The 16,203-nt window shown below is 43.2% G+C and overlaps 1 protein-coding gene across 3 annotated transcripts in view; it reads right to left on the bottom strand.

Annotated features, from left to right (window-relative positions):
• Window positions 1-16,203, bottom strand: part of prkag2a (protein kinase, AMP-activated, gamma 2 non-catalytic subunit a) — a 115,808-nt gene that overhangs the window by 42,993 nt on the left and 56,612 nt on the right. For all 3 annotated transcript variants that reach the window (XM_020508874.2, XM_020508875.2, XM_020508877.2), the window contains one exon: window positions 633-850. In XM_020508874.2, the coding sequence (XP_020364463.1) occupies window positions 633-850 (218 nt within the window). The remainder of the gene's footprint in view (window positions 1-632; window positions 851-16,203) is intronic.

Below are 16,203 nucleotides of genomic sequence, written 5' to 3'. Positions count from 1 at the left end.
AACCAATTGAATTTACCACAGGTAGGCTCCAGTCAAGGTGTAGAAACCTTTAAAGGAAGATCAATGGGAACAGGATGCACCTGAGTTCAATTTCAAGTCTCATAGGTGCCTGAATACTTATGTAAATAAGGTATTCAGACATTTCTAAAAACCTGTTTTCGCTTTGTCATTATGGGCTATTGTGTGTAGATTGACGAGGACATTTAAAAAAAAAATGCATTTTAGAATTAAGGTTGTAACATAACAAAATGTGATAAAAGGGAAGTTGTCTCAATACGTTCCGAATGCACTGTACATGTCAGTACATAGGCTTACACCAAAAATTAGGTCACATGCGGGGGAAAAGGCATTGTGCCATGAGTTGCTGCTTTCCATCCATGCATAACAGGAGGGGACAACCACCAGGGCTGACTTCATAGGTGAATCTCAATAGTCTTCAGTTGGCTTCCTCTCCTCATCTGCACTCATCTGAGAGGAGAAGTGAAAACCAACCATTGCCGTATTGCTTTCAACTATCCTGTGTTGTCAGATCAGTGCAGTTGAAGAAGAGGAATATGAGTTAGACTGTTCAGTTGCACCCTATTTCAATGGGAAACCCTTTAGGGGTGTTTTAGCAGTGGGGTAGTACTCACTGGTTGTGATTGTGAGGTAGCGATGGGGGCGGAGGGAGTCATGGGTGGTTTGGTGCAGGGTAGACTGAAGCGTTGCCCGGTGTCTGACGGGGAAGAGTAGGAGCGCATCCGTGCCTCCGGCCTCTCCGGCTCGCTCCGATAGGCCTCCAGCAGGAACGCCGGCGGCTGCTTGATGGACTGCGTTGGAGGAGTTGAGGGGGGCGAGGAGATCCCAGAGGCTAAGAAGAAATAGAAAACAAGGGGTGGTGGATTAGACTTTCAGTATGAAAAAGTCCTGAGGCTCTTTTTGCTGTAATCTAAGACATGTCTAAGGGTGATGGGCTTCATTGGGCTGAAAATACAGAGTACCTCTAGGCAAGGAGCCACAGATGGTTTGCTATCTGATCGAACTTTCAGCAAGGATTGAGAATGAGCTGGAGCTCCAGATAGATAGGCAATCAATCTGTAGTGCTGCCTTTTTTCCAGTTGAGACAACATTATTTTGGTGCCATGTGGACAGAGCTTGGAGGTGTGGGAAATCTTCTGAATCTGATGTTAATCAGATTCTTCTGGAACTGTCAGTGATAAAACATATTCTGGTATGCACAACAAGACTGTGAACTCATTCAACCAATACTGTCAAAGACAGCCAATCAATCAAATTGATTTATAAAGCCTTTGTTTTTTTTACATCAGCCAATGTCACAAAGTGCTGTACAGAAACCCAGCCTAAAACCCCAAACAGCAAGCAATGCAGATGTAGAAGCACGGTGGCTAGGAAATACTCCCTAGAAAGGCCAGAACCTAGGAAGAAACCTAGAGATGAACCAGGCTCTGAGGGGTGGCCAGTCCTCTTCTGGCTGTGCCGAGTGGGGATTATAACAGAATATGGCCAAGATGTTCAAATGTGTATAGATGACCAGCAGAGTCAGATAATAATAATCACAGTGGTTGTAGAGGGTGCAACAGGTAAGCACCTAAGGAGTAAATGTAAGTTAGCTTTTACATAGCCGATCTTTCAGAGTTAGAGACAGCAGGTGCAGTAGAGAGAGTCCAGGCAGAACAGTTGAAACTGGAGCAGCAGCATGACCAGGTGGAATTAGAGGGAGCATATTTAAATTCACACAGGACACTGGATGAGAAAGGAGAAATACTCCAGATATAACAGACTGACACTCGCCCCCCGACACAAACTATTGCAGCATAAATAATGGAGGCTGAGACAGGAGGGGCCGGGAGACACTGTGGCCCTGTCCGACAATACCCTTGGACAGGGCCAAACAGGCAGGATATAACCCCACCCACTTTGCCAAAGCACAGCCCCCACACCACTAGAGGGATATCTTCAACCACCAACTTACTACCCGGCCGAGTATAGCCCACAAAGATCTCCCCTACGGCACGAGCCCGAGGGGGGCACCAACCCAGACAGGAAGGACACGTCAGTGACTCAACCCACTCAAGTGACGCACCCCTCCTAGGGACGGCATGGAAGAGCACAGGTAAGCCAGTGACTCAGCCCCCGTAATAGGGTAGATGCAGAGAATCCCAGTGGAGAGAGGGGAACTGGCCAGGCAGAGACAACAAGGGCGGTTCGTCGCTACAGTACCTTTCCGTTCACCTTCACACCCCTGGGCCAGACTACACTCAATTATAGGACCTACTGAAGAGATGAGTCTTCAATAAAGACTGAAAACTTCTTATGGCTTGGGGGCAGTATTTCGACGTCTGGATAAGAAGCGTGCCCAAAGTAAACTGCCTGTTACTCAGGCCCAGAAGCTAGAATATGCAAAACTGTTAAAATAATGTCTGTGAGTATAACATAACTGATATGGCAGGCAAAAACCTGAGGAAAATCCATCCAGGAAGTGGGATTTTTTTGACGTGGGTATTTTCAATTGAATGCCTATACAGTATCTAATGGGTTAGGACCCAGATTGCAGTTCCTATGACTTCCACTAGATGTCAGTCTTTAGACATTGTCTCTGGCTTATTTTCTGAAAAATTAAGAAGAATGAGACCCTTTTTGTCAGTGGACTGAGGAAGAATGCAGAGCTGGTTTGCACACGTGAACGATTGTGCGCCCTTCGTTGTTTTTCCTTTCTATTAAATACGCTATTGTCCAGTTTAAATATTATCGATTATTTAGACAATTGACAACCTGAGGATTAATTCTAAACATCGTTTGACATGTTTCGACAAACTTTACCGGTACTATTAGGATGTATTTGTCTGCATGTTTTGACCGCCTTGGAGCCAGTAGATTACTGAACAAAAAGCGCCAACAAATAGAGTTTGGGGGTTTTAAAGAGGGACTTTATCGAACAAAACAAACATTTATTGTGGAGCTGGGACTATTGTCACTGCAACCATATGAAGATCTTCAAAGGTAAGTGATTAATTTTAGCGCTATTTCTGACTTTTGTCATTCCTTTACTTGGCTGTAAAATGTTTGTATGCTTTTGTAAGCGAGGCGCTGTCCTCAGATAATCGCATGGTATGCTTTCGCCGTAAAGCCTTTTTGAAATCTGACAAAGCGGATGGATTAACAAAAGGTTCATCTTTAAGCCAATGTATAACACTTGTATTTTTTATGAATGTTTATTATGACTATTTCTGTATTTCAATTTCTGTATTTCAACCGGATGTTGTCGAGGTGGGTCACTAGCGGAACATCCGCCAGAAATGTTAAAGGTTGAGACCAAGTCTGCGTCTCTCGCATAGATAGGCAGACCATTCTATAAAAATGGAGCTCTATAGGAGAAAGTCCTGCCTCAAGCTGTTTGCTTAGAAATTCTAGGGACAGTAAGGAGGCCTGCGTCTTGTGACCATAGCGTACGAGTAGGTATGTACGGCAGGACCGAATTGGAAAAATAGGTAGGTTAGCAATAAAACCTTGAAATCAGCCCCAGCCTTTACAGGAAGCGAGTGTAGACAGGCTAGCACTGGAGTACTATGATCAAGGTTTTTGGTTCTAGTCAAGATTTTAGCAGAAAGTTTCTAATTTTTGCAATGTTACGATGTTGGAAAAAAGCTGTTCTTGAAATATTCTTGATATGTTCATCAAAAGAGAGATCATGGTCTAGAGTAACGCTGAGGTCCTTCACAGTTTTATTTGAGATTACTGTACAACCATCATGATTAATTGTCAGATCCAATATAATATCTCTTTGTTTCTTGGGACCTAGAACTAGCATCTCTGTTTTGTCTGAGTTTAAAATTAAAACATTTGCCGCCATCCACTTTCTTGTGTCTGAAACACAGGCTTCCGGGGAGGGCAATTATGGGGCTTTTCCATGTTTCATCAAAATGTACTGCTCTGTATTGTCCGCATAGCAGTGAAAGTTAACATTATGTTTCCGAATGACATCACCAAGAGGTCAAATATATAGTGAAAACAATAGTGGTCCTAAAACGGAACCTTGAGGAACACCAACATTTAAAGTTGATTTGTCAGAAGACAAACCATCCACAGAGACAAACTGATATCTTTCCGACAGATAAGATCTAAAACAGGCCAAATTGGTCTACACTTGTCCGTGTAGACCAATTTGGGTTTCCAATCTCTCCAAAAATATGTGGCGATCGATGGTATCAAAAGCAGCACTAAGGTCTAGGAGCACAAGGACAAATGCAGAGCCTTGGTCTGACGCCATTAAAAGGTCATTTACCACCTTCACGAGTGCAGTCTCAGTGCTATGATGGGGTATAAAACCAGACTGAAGCGTTTTGCATACATTGTTTGTCTTCAGGAAGGCAATGAGTTGCTGCGCAACATCTATTACAACATTTTTTTTGCGGAACGGGAGATTCAATATAGGCCAATAGTTTTTAAAATATTTTCTGGGTCAAGGTTTGGATATTTCAACATCAAGTGGATAGGGAGCTGTTTATTATATTCATCATATGAGGACCAAGCACAGGAAGCAGCTCTTTCAGTAGATTCGTTGGAATAGGGTCCAGTATGCAACTTGAAGGTTTAGAGGCCAAGACTATTTTCATCAATGTGTCAAGAGATATAGTATTAAAACACTTGAGTGTCTCCCTTGATCCTAGGTCCTGGCAGTGTTGTGCAGACTCAGGACAACTGAGCTTTGGAGAAATACGCAGATTTAAAGAGGAGTCCGTAATTTTCTTTCTAATGATCATGATCTTTTTCGTCAAAGAAGTTCATGAATTATCACTGCTGAAGTGAAAGCCATCCTCTCTTGGAGAATGCTGCTTTTTAGTTAGTTTTGCAACAGTATCAAAAATACATTTTGGATTGTTCATATTCTCCTCAATTAAGTTGATTGAGCAGCAGTGAGGGCTCTTCGATACTGCACGTTACTGTCTTTCCAAGTTAGTTGGAAGACTTCCAGTTTGGTGTAGCACCATTTCCATTCCAATTGTCTGGAAGCTTGCTTCAGAGCTTGGGTATTTTCTGTATACCAGAGAGCTAGATTCTTATGACAAATGTTTTTTGTTTTTACGGGTGCGACCGCATCTAGGGAATTACGCAAGGTTACATTTAGTTCCTCAGTTAGGTGGATAACCAATTTTTGTACTCTGACGTCATTGGGTAGGTGGAGGGAGTCTGGAAGGTATATCTAGTAATCTTTGGGTTGTCTGAGAATTTATTGCACGGCTTTTGATGATCCTTGGTTGGGGTCTGAGCAGATTATTTGTTGCAATTGCAAACGTAATAAAATGGTGGTCCGATAGTCCAGGATTATGAGGAAAAACATTAAGATCCACCACAGTCTTTATTCCACGGGACAAAACTAGGTCCAGACTGTGGCATGTTGGACAAAACCCACTGAGTCGATGATGGCTCCGAAAGCCTTTTGGAGTGGGTCTGTGGACTTTTCCATGTGAATATTAAAGTCACCAAAAATGTGAATATTATCTGCCATGACTACAAGGTCCGATAGGAATTCAGGGAACTCAGTGCTGAACGCTGTATACGGTCCAGTAGGCCTGTAAACAGTAGCTATAAAAAGTGATTGAGTAGGCTGCATAGATTTCAGGTTTCATGACTAGAAACTCAAAAGACGAAAACGCTGTGATTTTGTTTTTTCTAAATTGAGATTTGCCATGTTAGCAACACCTCCACCTTTGCGGGATGCGTGAGGGAAATGGTCACTAGGGTAACCAGGTGGAGAGGCTTCATTTAACACAGTAGGTTATTCAGATGATTAAGAGATGATTGTGTAAGTCTGAATCAGCAGTAATGGAGTTAGGAGGATAGATATAGCTGGAAAGTTATTTGTTTTAAAACAAAGATAATCCTTTATTGTTGTAGCAAGCATCTGAACACCGCTACAAAGACAGGAGAGACGACCTTTCAAATCTGAGTTTGAAAAGGACCTAACTAGATCAACATACATCTTCATTTATAACAACATAGCCCTGAGAGATATTCAAGAAGAGGTTTCAAAAGAAATGACAGACACACCATTCAAACAGTCAACTGAGAACAGAAAGTCCACGTTATACTAATGAGCTACTGTTATACTAGTTAGTACCTTTTCATCCAATGCATGGCATACACACATCCTCCTTTCTGGCTATCCAACAAAGCAAGAAGATCACAGTGAGTAGGTATCACTAATCAGCTCTCACTCCCAGAGGTTCTAATCGCAGACCTTATTGACATGCAGACGATGGAGTACATCTTCCTTAATGAGCCCAAGCAGAATCAATACAATCCTCTAGGCACTTCACCAGACTTTTAAGTGGCTAGTCATAGACATTGTGACTTGTGGTGGACTTGTTGTACCAGTCATGGGCTGCATTCCCTTCCAAAAAGTATTCTCTTCCTTCTGCCCTTGTTCACTCTCCTTCACACTGGAATTAAAAGAGTGTTTGTTTTCTTTCAAATAGCCTACTTCAGTTGGGTTTGATTGAGTTGCTTGCAAAATGGAACCAATGTAAGTCTCAAATGCAAAACCTTCCCATTTGTCACTCATGACTGAATAAAGTAAAAATTATACCGTTCCATTCCACACTCTACTCACCTTGGATTAGTAGATTCAGACAAATGTGTTTTTATTATAAATGATAGGATTAGGGTGGAGTCGTGGTTTGCTCATTGGAACACAGCATTGAGGTCACAAGGCCAAACTCCAGAAGTGACACAACCATCTACTCCATTGAAAGTGAACCAAACTAAAAATGTGCTCCTCTGTAGCTCAGTTGGTAGAGCATGGCTCTTATGCACAGGACCACCTGTGCATAACATGTATGTATGCACGCACGCATGACTGTAAGTCAATTTGGATAAAAGCGTCTGCTAAATGGCATGTATTATTATTATTGTAGAAAAGGTCCGTGGAGTTGGTGGAATCATCCTTTAATTCATGGCCACTTGCTCAGCTGGGCCAGGGGCGCTTTAATTAGGTCAGGTGGAAATGTCCGACAGATCTCAACCCATTAAAAGGAGGAAATCACCGAAATCGGCCTCACTGCATTCTCTTCCTTAACTCTGTCTAATCCAGACATTCTGAATCAACGTAAATCCACTGAAGCTGTTCCCTTTCATCTGAACTATCTGTTGCGTTCGGGAGAGTGGGCCATCAGTTATTGTTCATAGTTATTACCGCGGAGCGCACGTTTCAAACCTATTGTGTAATGTAAATGGACAATGATCATGTCACGGCGTCATTGGAAGTAGACCAAAGTGCAGGGTGGTGAGCGTACATTTTCTTTTTATTATAATGACGCCAACATAATGAACAACCGTGAAGCTTACGAGGGCAAAGTGCCACTAACACAAGTCAACTACCCACACTGAAGGAGGGAAAAAGGGCTACCTAAGTATGATTCCCAATCAGAGACAACGATAGACAGCTGACCCTGATTGAGAACCATACCCGGCCAAAACATAGAAATTAAGAAACGAGTCCCCCCAAAGGTGCGGACTCAGGCCGCAAAACCTGAACCTATAGGGGAGGGTCCGGGTGGGCATCTATCCATGGAGGCGGCTCTGGTGCTCCACCTCTAACTCACCCCACTTTGGTGGCGCCTCTGGTGTGGGGACCCTCGCTGCGGGCCCCGGACTGGGGACCCTCGCTGCGGGCCCCGGACTGGGGACCCTCGCTGCGGCCCCGGACTGGGCACCCTCGGTGCGGGCCCCGGACTGGCCCGTGGAGCAAGCACCGGACTCACCAGGCTGGGGAGACCTACTGGAAGCCTGGTCCGTGGAGGAGGCACGGGATGTACCAGGCCGGGGAGACCTACTGGAAGCCTGGTCCGTGGAGGAGGCACGGGATGAACCAGGCTGGGGAGACCTACTGGAGACCTGGCCCGTGGAGGAGGCACAGGATGAACCAGGCTGGGGAGACCTACTGGAGGCCTGGTCATTGGAGGAGGCACAGGATTAACCGGGCTGTGGGGGAGCACTGGAGATCTGGTGCGTAGCCTTGGCACAACTCTTCCAGGCTGAATGCCCACTCTAGCCTGGCACCTCCAGAGCGCAGGCACAGGTCGAACCGGGCTGTGGCTGCATGCCCAGCTCCTCTTGGCTGCATGCCCACTCTAGTCCGGCACGTGCGGGGAGCTGGAATAGGCCGCACTGGGTTCTCCTGGCGAACTGTGGATACCGTGCGCAGAGCTAGCGCAGTATAACCTGGGCCGAAGAGACGCACCGGAGACCAGGAGCGCTGAGCCGGCACAATCCCTCCTGGCTGAATGCCAACTCTAGCACGTCAACTGCGGGGAGCTTGCAGAGAGCGCACCGGGCTATGAGAGCGCACTGGAAACACACGGCGCAGAGCTGCATAACCTCGTGCCTGACTAGTCACTCTCTCCCCACGGTAAGCACGGGGAGTTGGCTCAGGTCTATAACCTGACTCCTCCAATCTCCCCGTGTGCTCCCCCCCCCAAAAAATGTTTGGGGCTGCCTCTCATGCCTGCTTTGCTGACTTGCCTCCTCATATCGCCTCCGTTCCACCTTTGCTGCCTCCAGCTCCTCCTTGGGACGGCGATATTCCCCAGCCTGCCTCCAGGGTCCCTTACTGTCCAGGATTTCCTCCCAAGTCCATGAGTCCCCCTTACCATGCTGCTTGGTCCCTTGGTGGTGGGTAGTTCTGTCACGGATGTCGTTGGAAGTAGACCAAGGTGCAGCGTGGTGAGCGTACATTTTCTTTTATTTAATTAAAATGTCGTCAACAAAACAAGAAATAACAAAACAACCGTGAAGCTTAACAGGGCAAAGTGCCACAAACAAAGTTAGCTACCCACACTGAAAGGAGGGGAAAAGGGCTACCTAAGTATGATTCCCAATCAGAGACAATGATAGACAGCTGTCCCTGATTGAGAACCATACCCGGCCAACACATAGTAACACAAATAGAAATAAAGGACATAGAATGCCCACCCAAATTACACCCTGACCAAACCTAAAAGAGACTTTCTAAGGTCAGGGCGTGACAGATCACGGCCCTACAGATCATCACAGGCCAATTATGCCATTGATATATGGTTAATATGTAATGAAATTACATGTACATATGAAGACAAACCTGAAAGGATCAAATATGAAACGTCATTAACTGATCAATTGTTATATCAAACTGATGGAGATTATAGAATGAATAACCGATAACTGATTGAATTATTTGTATTATTATTCTCATGATTATGATGAATAGTTATGAGCCTAAATGACTCAATGACGATTCCTATTGACTTATTATCGAACTGAATTGCTGAATTACCTAATTATGTTAATAATGAGAATGATTGTTATGATTTGACCTTTGTGATTATGAATTTAATTGGATACATGTTATTCTGTTTCCTTTGTTATGCAGCACAGACAAACTACCCAGTAAATATACCACTTTGTGATTAAAGGAATTCCTGCCTCAGTCTCATCCATTCCTCTGTCACCTGACCCGTGACCACCTGTTCACCAGTCGTCCTACCTGTCCAGCTACCCACACAGATTCCAATAATCTTTCAAACAAAAAATAAACCAATTCATCGTATTACAGTTCCTAAATGGACTTCCATAATCGTCCTCCCTGGAGTCCTGTCCTCCACAGCGGAAGACGTGAACGGCATGACAATGACCTAACATCACTGTCCTACATCAAGCCACTCATGCTAAACAGGAGAGGTTCCCTTTGAAACTATTAGGTTATAGACCAGTGTCAGGGCCGGCTCCTGTCGCAAAAAAAAAACTAGTTGGGGAACTCGGTGTCTCAACTTACTGTTGAGAGTTAGAATAGCAGAATACACAAGGCTCGAAATTTGGTTGTGCATCAACAGTTTCTCTTGTTATGTCAGTCACTCAATTAGCCTTGTCAGCGAACAATTTTTTGAATGGTAAGTTAGCTGGCTAGACTTGTAGTAATCATGACCGAATACCGACCAGACACACAAAGCACATGCACAGGGCCCTTGACCTCCAGGGGGCACCCATTGATTTTGTTAGTCACTCTCCCTCAGATATCATTAACATGGCATACGTCTAACATTCTGACTAGCACGGGCATGTGTGTGCATCTGCGTGCACCATCTTGCGCATATTGATTTTGTCCATCCACACCAGACACGATCAGGACACGCAGGTTGAAATATCAAAACGAACTCTGAACCAACTATATTAATTTGGGGACAGGTCAAAACACATGAAACGTTCATGGCCATCTGGATCTTTGTCGAATTTTGACCCATTTTGAGTCCCACAAAATTGTGTGTGTTCTCTACTCCGAAAATGAATCAACAGATAAAAGGGGAAACCTAGTTAGTTTCTAGTAATCTCTCCTCCTTCCGTTGTCTTCTTCTTCTTCTGTGGACTTTATATGGCGGTTGGCAACCAACTTTTTAAGGTGCATTACCACCACCAACTGAACAGGAGTGTGGACCTCAGTTCATCTTTCAATCACCTACGTGGGTATAAGCGCTTAAAAACCAATGAGGAGATGGGAGAGGCAGGATTTTCAGCGCATCAAGCGTCAAAATAGAAGCAAGTTATATTTTAGCGCCTGGCCTACGCAGACACTCATTGACGCACGTAACGCGAGCAGTGTGGGCAGCATATAAGCAAAATGTGTAGAATTGCAGGAAATATACTTTACAAAGTACATTTTTCTGTCCCCCGTCAAGAGGGTTTTGCCTGCAAAATGGAGGGCCCCACAACTAAATCTCACTTAGGGCCCACAAAAGGCTAGAGCCGGCCCTGACCACTGTACACAGCTTCCTAGACTAGAATAAAACATTATAGGGAGAGAGGGAAGGAGGGAGAGGGAGAGATAAAGGGATGAAGGGAGAGACAAATGAAGGGCGAGAGCTCTCACCAGTAAGATATCATCTGAAAAGCAGTCCACTTTGTTTGTGTGTGTGTGTGTGTGTGTGTGTGGGCTTCATCCTTCTTTCTACCTCGTAAACCCACAGGGGATCATTAACATCAGCGCTACTGAATCACAACCCTTCTGCCAAATGTATACACACAATTCCCCAGATTTTGCACACGCACACACAGCTCTCTGTTGCATTGCTTCTCCATTAGCATATTCTCTCTCTCTCCACCACGCACACATAGAAACAAACATGGAGTGGCGGCTCATTTGAATAAAACATAGCCCAGTGTAATACTGTCTGCTTTCAACACCCTGCATTTACACAAATCTACCAGTCCAAATTGGTTCAATATTTTCTAAGCAATATGATTATGGTGATCATCTGAATTCCATGGCAACATATGAGAAATGAGAAACACCAGGTGACATCAGAGTACTGACACACACGCACTCACTCACAAACATGCAGACATGGACACACACACACACACACACAAAGATAAAACATTTTGGCTATCTAATTATAATGATATTTTGGATTACTCTAAAGGTCATAATTTCCTTCTCCATAAAGACTTCAGAATGATTTGGATAAACCGCCTGAATCATGGAAAAGCGAGCTCCTTGTGGTGGATTAAGTGGACATGATCTCTTAGAAGTCAAAATCAATATTGTAAATAATATTCTGGTCAGATGAACAACATTCTTCTAAAGCAGATTCTGCTTTGTCCACTGCGAAACAATAAAACATGTCATTCAAATCATATTTAAAAACAAATGAGTTGAACCACTTTTGGCAAACAGGATTATCTCACAGTCCTCTGAGCTCACAGTAAGATCACGCATCAGACCAGCGCTAAATTAGATATTTTACAATTACATCAACAATACAAGCTGAGGGCATAACTCGATTACTTTTGCTCTGATTACAGTATTGGTGAACACTCGCTGTCAACGCATAAAAACTCCCCCCTGAATGAATGCCTATAAAGTAGCAATGTGTGACGGTGGGATCTGGGGAGAAATCTTTATGTTAGAATAATCGTTCATACAGAAAGCTAATTGTTTGTGAGTTTGAACAGATTTATCCTAGCCAGCAGGCTGCGTTGAGTGAAGGGAATCCGATATACAATGTGTCACATAGAAAGGAAAACAGGATTTTGAACTCTCTCTATCTTCCGCAACTGTCTTACTGAATGAAGCCTTCCCTCTAGTGAGGGGGTACAGTACTTAACCTTTGCCCGCTCCATGTCAGATTGATTAACCTTCCTCCTCCCGGAGCACCACTTTGAACCTCATCGACAAGGCCTACTGGTTCCAGTCAGCAGCCATTGCTTCCCAGTCTGCCTGCCTGCCAGCCAGCCATGTGTCTGTCCAGCAGCCAGTCATTTAATTTAAGGGGTTGGCTTCCCTCAAAAATGTCACATTAACTCCTGATCTGGCATCTTGTCCGTATTTTTAATAATGTGTGCTACATGTTGGATTGCCTGGGTAATCACAAAAGGTTAATTGCATGAAATGACAGCTTGTCTGCTATGTAGCAAGCCAACCACTGGAAATGTAGGTAATAGGTTTTACCCAGCTAGCAGATAACGTTCTGAGAACCATATGTTTCTTAGAGCTTGATGAGAGTGTGGTTGTCCTATGATTATTTTGCATGCAACCTTCTCATAATGCTATGGGAATGATGCAGGATACTCAGCTAGCACATAATGTTCTGAGAAACATGTGTTTCTAAGAGCTTGCTTGGTGAGGGCGTGGTTTTCCTATGGTTATTTTGCGTTAAACCTTCCCACAACATTCTGGGAATTGTGCTGGACACCCAACTAGAACATAACGTTCTGAGAACCACATGCTTCTTAGGTGGGAATTTCAGTACCTCAGCATAACGTTTCCTACAGGTTTCCTCATGGTTCTATTTAAAGTCATGTTCTCAAATTGTTCAGAGAACGTTAAGAAACAATGTTCTTTTGTGGGAATTTCAGTATTTTCTACAGGTTTCTTCATGTTTCTATTTAAAGTCATGTTCTCAGAAAATGAAGAAAACATTCCATAAAAACCACAAGACAACATTAGTAATGTTCAAAAAACATTCTAAAAATGTTATTCAAAGACATAAATTCCATTCTCAGCATCAACAAAACTCTGTCCTCCATCTTGTCAAGTGAGTTGAGGTGTGTTGGCCATGCCCACTAATTGGCCACACCTGATCTTAATGAGTGCTTGTTTCTTTTGAAATGGGGTCTAATTGAATACACTAAAATTAACAGATTTTGATGAGTAAAACAAAATAACATGGCATGCTAGTTCTGTCCTGGTGGAGCAGTGGACTAATTCCATGGATAGAAAACAGAAGATCATAGGTTTGAATAGGTTTGAATATCACTGACACCTGACACTCACAAAATCAATGTGTTTGCATGATTAATACCTAAGCAAATTCATTTCCATGTGTCCTATCTGTGCTTGGAGTTCAAAACAGTTAACCTAAGCTAGCAATCTTATTGAAACATTCAGCGAATGTTTTAAGGAAGTTATTCAAAAACCTCCAAATAATCTTTATATTTCATTCAAAACATTCACAACATTTAGAGAATGTTCTCAGAACGTTATTTAATTACTTTCAAATAACGTATCATTTCTGTTCTCAGAATGTTAAAAAAAACCTCCCAGGATAACTTTCAGGGAACCATAATAAAACGTTCTCAGAACCTTCCTGCAACCTAAAGATTTATGTTTCTAGAACAGGCAAACATTTTCTTTCCATTCTCAGAATATTTAAAAAGACGTTTTGTTTTACCGTCAGGAAACGTACGGCTATGTTCCCAGAACCAATGGCAAACCAAAAACGTACGTTCCCACAACTTTTAAGAAACATGCTAGCTGGGTACTGTGCTATGACGGCTCATCTGGAATGATTCTTCTCGCCATGGTTGTGATCTGTGAAACATCTGCTAGCCTCACACTCTCACAGCTTGTGTCTGGCTTGTCTGACACTAACGACAGTCTGCTGCCCCCCATGTCTCTCTTAGTGTGTCAGTATCTCTACCTCCATCTCTCTCATGTTTTATATCTGCGTCCATGTCCCTATGCCACTCTCTCACTGTAATATCTATATCGATTTTATATCCGCATCCGTCTTGTTGTATCTTTTAAGATGCTAATAAATTCCACACTGACAGAATTATAAACATACTATAAATACATTATGAACACATCAAACAGTGAATGCATGTGAATGGCAGTGGCACCAATTGAACTCTACTAAAGAGCACTTTACACATTTCAAAGGGCCCTTTGAAGGGCTGGTTTTAATAAGTGTCCTCTTCACTGACAATTACGGAGGTTAAGTTTTTCACTTGAACAAAGACTTTTCTCTCACTTCATTTCGGCATCACTTTCCTGTGCAAGTGACACTCGACCCGCCACCAAAAAGTCTAATCTTTTGTACCATACACTTGACATTGGACGGGCGTATAAACACATTTCTATGTACTGAAATGTAGCTGTGCGAACTCACCGGCTAGCAAAAGAGCTATTTGTGAATACCTTGTGTGCCTCTTCATAGATATGTATCTGGTACTTGATGTGTCGAAGTTACTTCATCAACCAGATGGAGATGATCAATAAGCACAGTTCCCCTGAAAGCACCCGCCAGCTGATCAAATAATAAACCTACTGTGTTTGACAAAGTAAAGTGACTTTGGGAAAAGGGGCAATACAAACGGACAGAGATATACAATTGTTTTGTTCTATGACAGTTCACAATCCATTTGGAGTGTCAGGGTTGTGGTTGGCCTACATTTAACTCTTATGACTTTGGTTCCATTATTTCTGCAATGATATACAACACACCTAAGGTGTCACACTTAAAACAAACTAGGAAAAAAATCCTAACGACTTAGAAATCAAATAACCCTAGGGTTTTCATTTGATCACAGTTCCAGACAATCAACATGTTGCATCATGGGATGTCATGGTGTGAGGAAACCATGGAAACAGAGTGTGAGAGAGAGCCAGAGCTCTTAGGGAGTTGCCATCTGCGACAGTGTCTAGTAAAGGTGACAGAGAGAGGCTAGAGCAATCAGTGGGGTGTACCAGCATGCAGTGTAAACCAAAACAAAACCTGATATGACAGTTCTTTTTATTCACACACACACACACACTTGTCCATGAGACACATCCAGTGTTTTACAAGGGAGAAATACTGCTGGCATATTCTTGACATCCGATCATTTGGATGAGTGGTCATTGGTCACCCATTCAGACCTACAGTATGAAAGTCCTTCTGCTTTGACTTTGCCCAGAGCTAGACATGAATCACTAGTGATGGGGAAAATGCTCAATGCATACACTCATAGCCACATATAGCTGAATGGAAGCTCTTTGATGGAGATGGCTGCCGTTGTGTTAAAAAAGGTAAATAATATATGGCCAATATACCACGGCTAAGGGCTGTATAAAGGCACTACTCGTTGAATAAGAACAGCCCTTAGCTGTGGTATATTGGCCATTTTTATTTAATCTTCATTTAACTAGGCAAGTCAGTTAAGAACAAATTCTTACTTTACAATGACGGCCTACCCCGGCCAAACCCTCCACTAACGACACTGGGCCAATTGTGCGCTGCCCTACGGGACTCCCAATCACGGCCAGTTTTGACACAGCCCATGATCGAACCAGGGTCTGTAGTAAGCCTCTAGCACTAAGATGCAGGGCCTTAGACTGCTGCACCACTCTGGGGGATATATCACACCCCCTCTGGCCTTGTTGCTTAAATGACAAATGATGTGATCATTTACATTTGTTTTTTTATTTCACCTTTTTGTTTTATACCTTTATTTAACTAGGCAAGTGAGTTAAGAACAAATTCTTATTTACAATGACAGCCTATGGGGGAACAGTGGATTAACTGCCTTGTTCAGGTGCAGAATGCCAGATTCAATCCAGCAACCATACAGTTACTGGCCCAACGTTCTAACCACTAGGCTACCTGCCACCCAACATCATAAGAAGAAATCCGATCAATAAATCAGTGGATTGACTAATCAATCAATGACACTATCCTAAGTGTTTCCACAATGGTAGGAGTCTGACTTGCCAACCAATGTCATTCCTCAAAAGAGCTTTGCACTTGGCCCGTCATACCTGTGCCATTAGATACAGTTGAAGTCGGAAGTTTACATACACTTAGGTTGGAGTCATTAAAACTCGTTCTTCAACCCCTCCACAAATTTCTTGTTAAGAAACTATAGTTTTGGCAAGTCGGTTAGGATGTCTACTTTATTTATGACACAAGTCAA

The sequence above is a fragment of the Oncorhynchus kisutch genome, linkage group LG18, assembly GCF_002021735.2.
Source record: "Oncorhynchus kisutch isolate 150728-3 linkage group LG18, Okis_V2, whole genome shotgun sequence".
Classification (NCBI taxonomy): Eukaryota; Metazoa; Chordata; class Actinopteri; order Salmoniformes; family Salmonidae; genus Oncorhynchus; species Oncorhynchus kisutch.
Note: the sequence above shows the minus strand (reverse complement) of the source record. Positions and strands in the feature narration are given on the sequence as shown.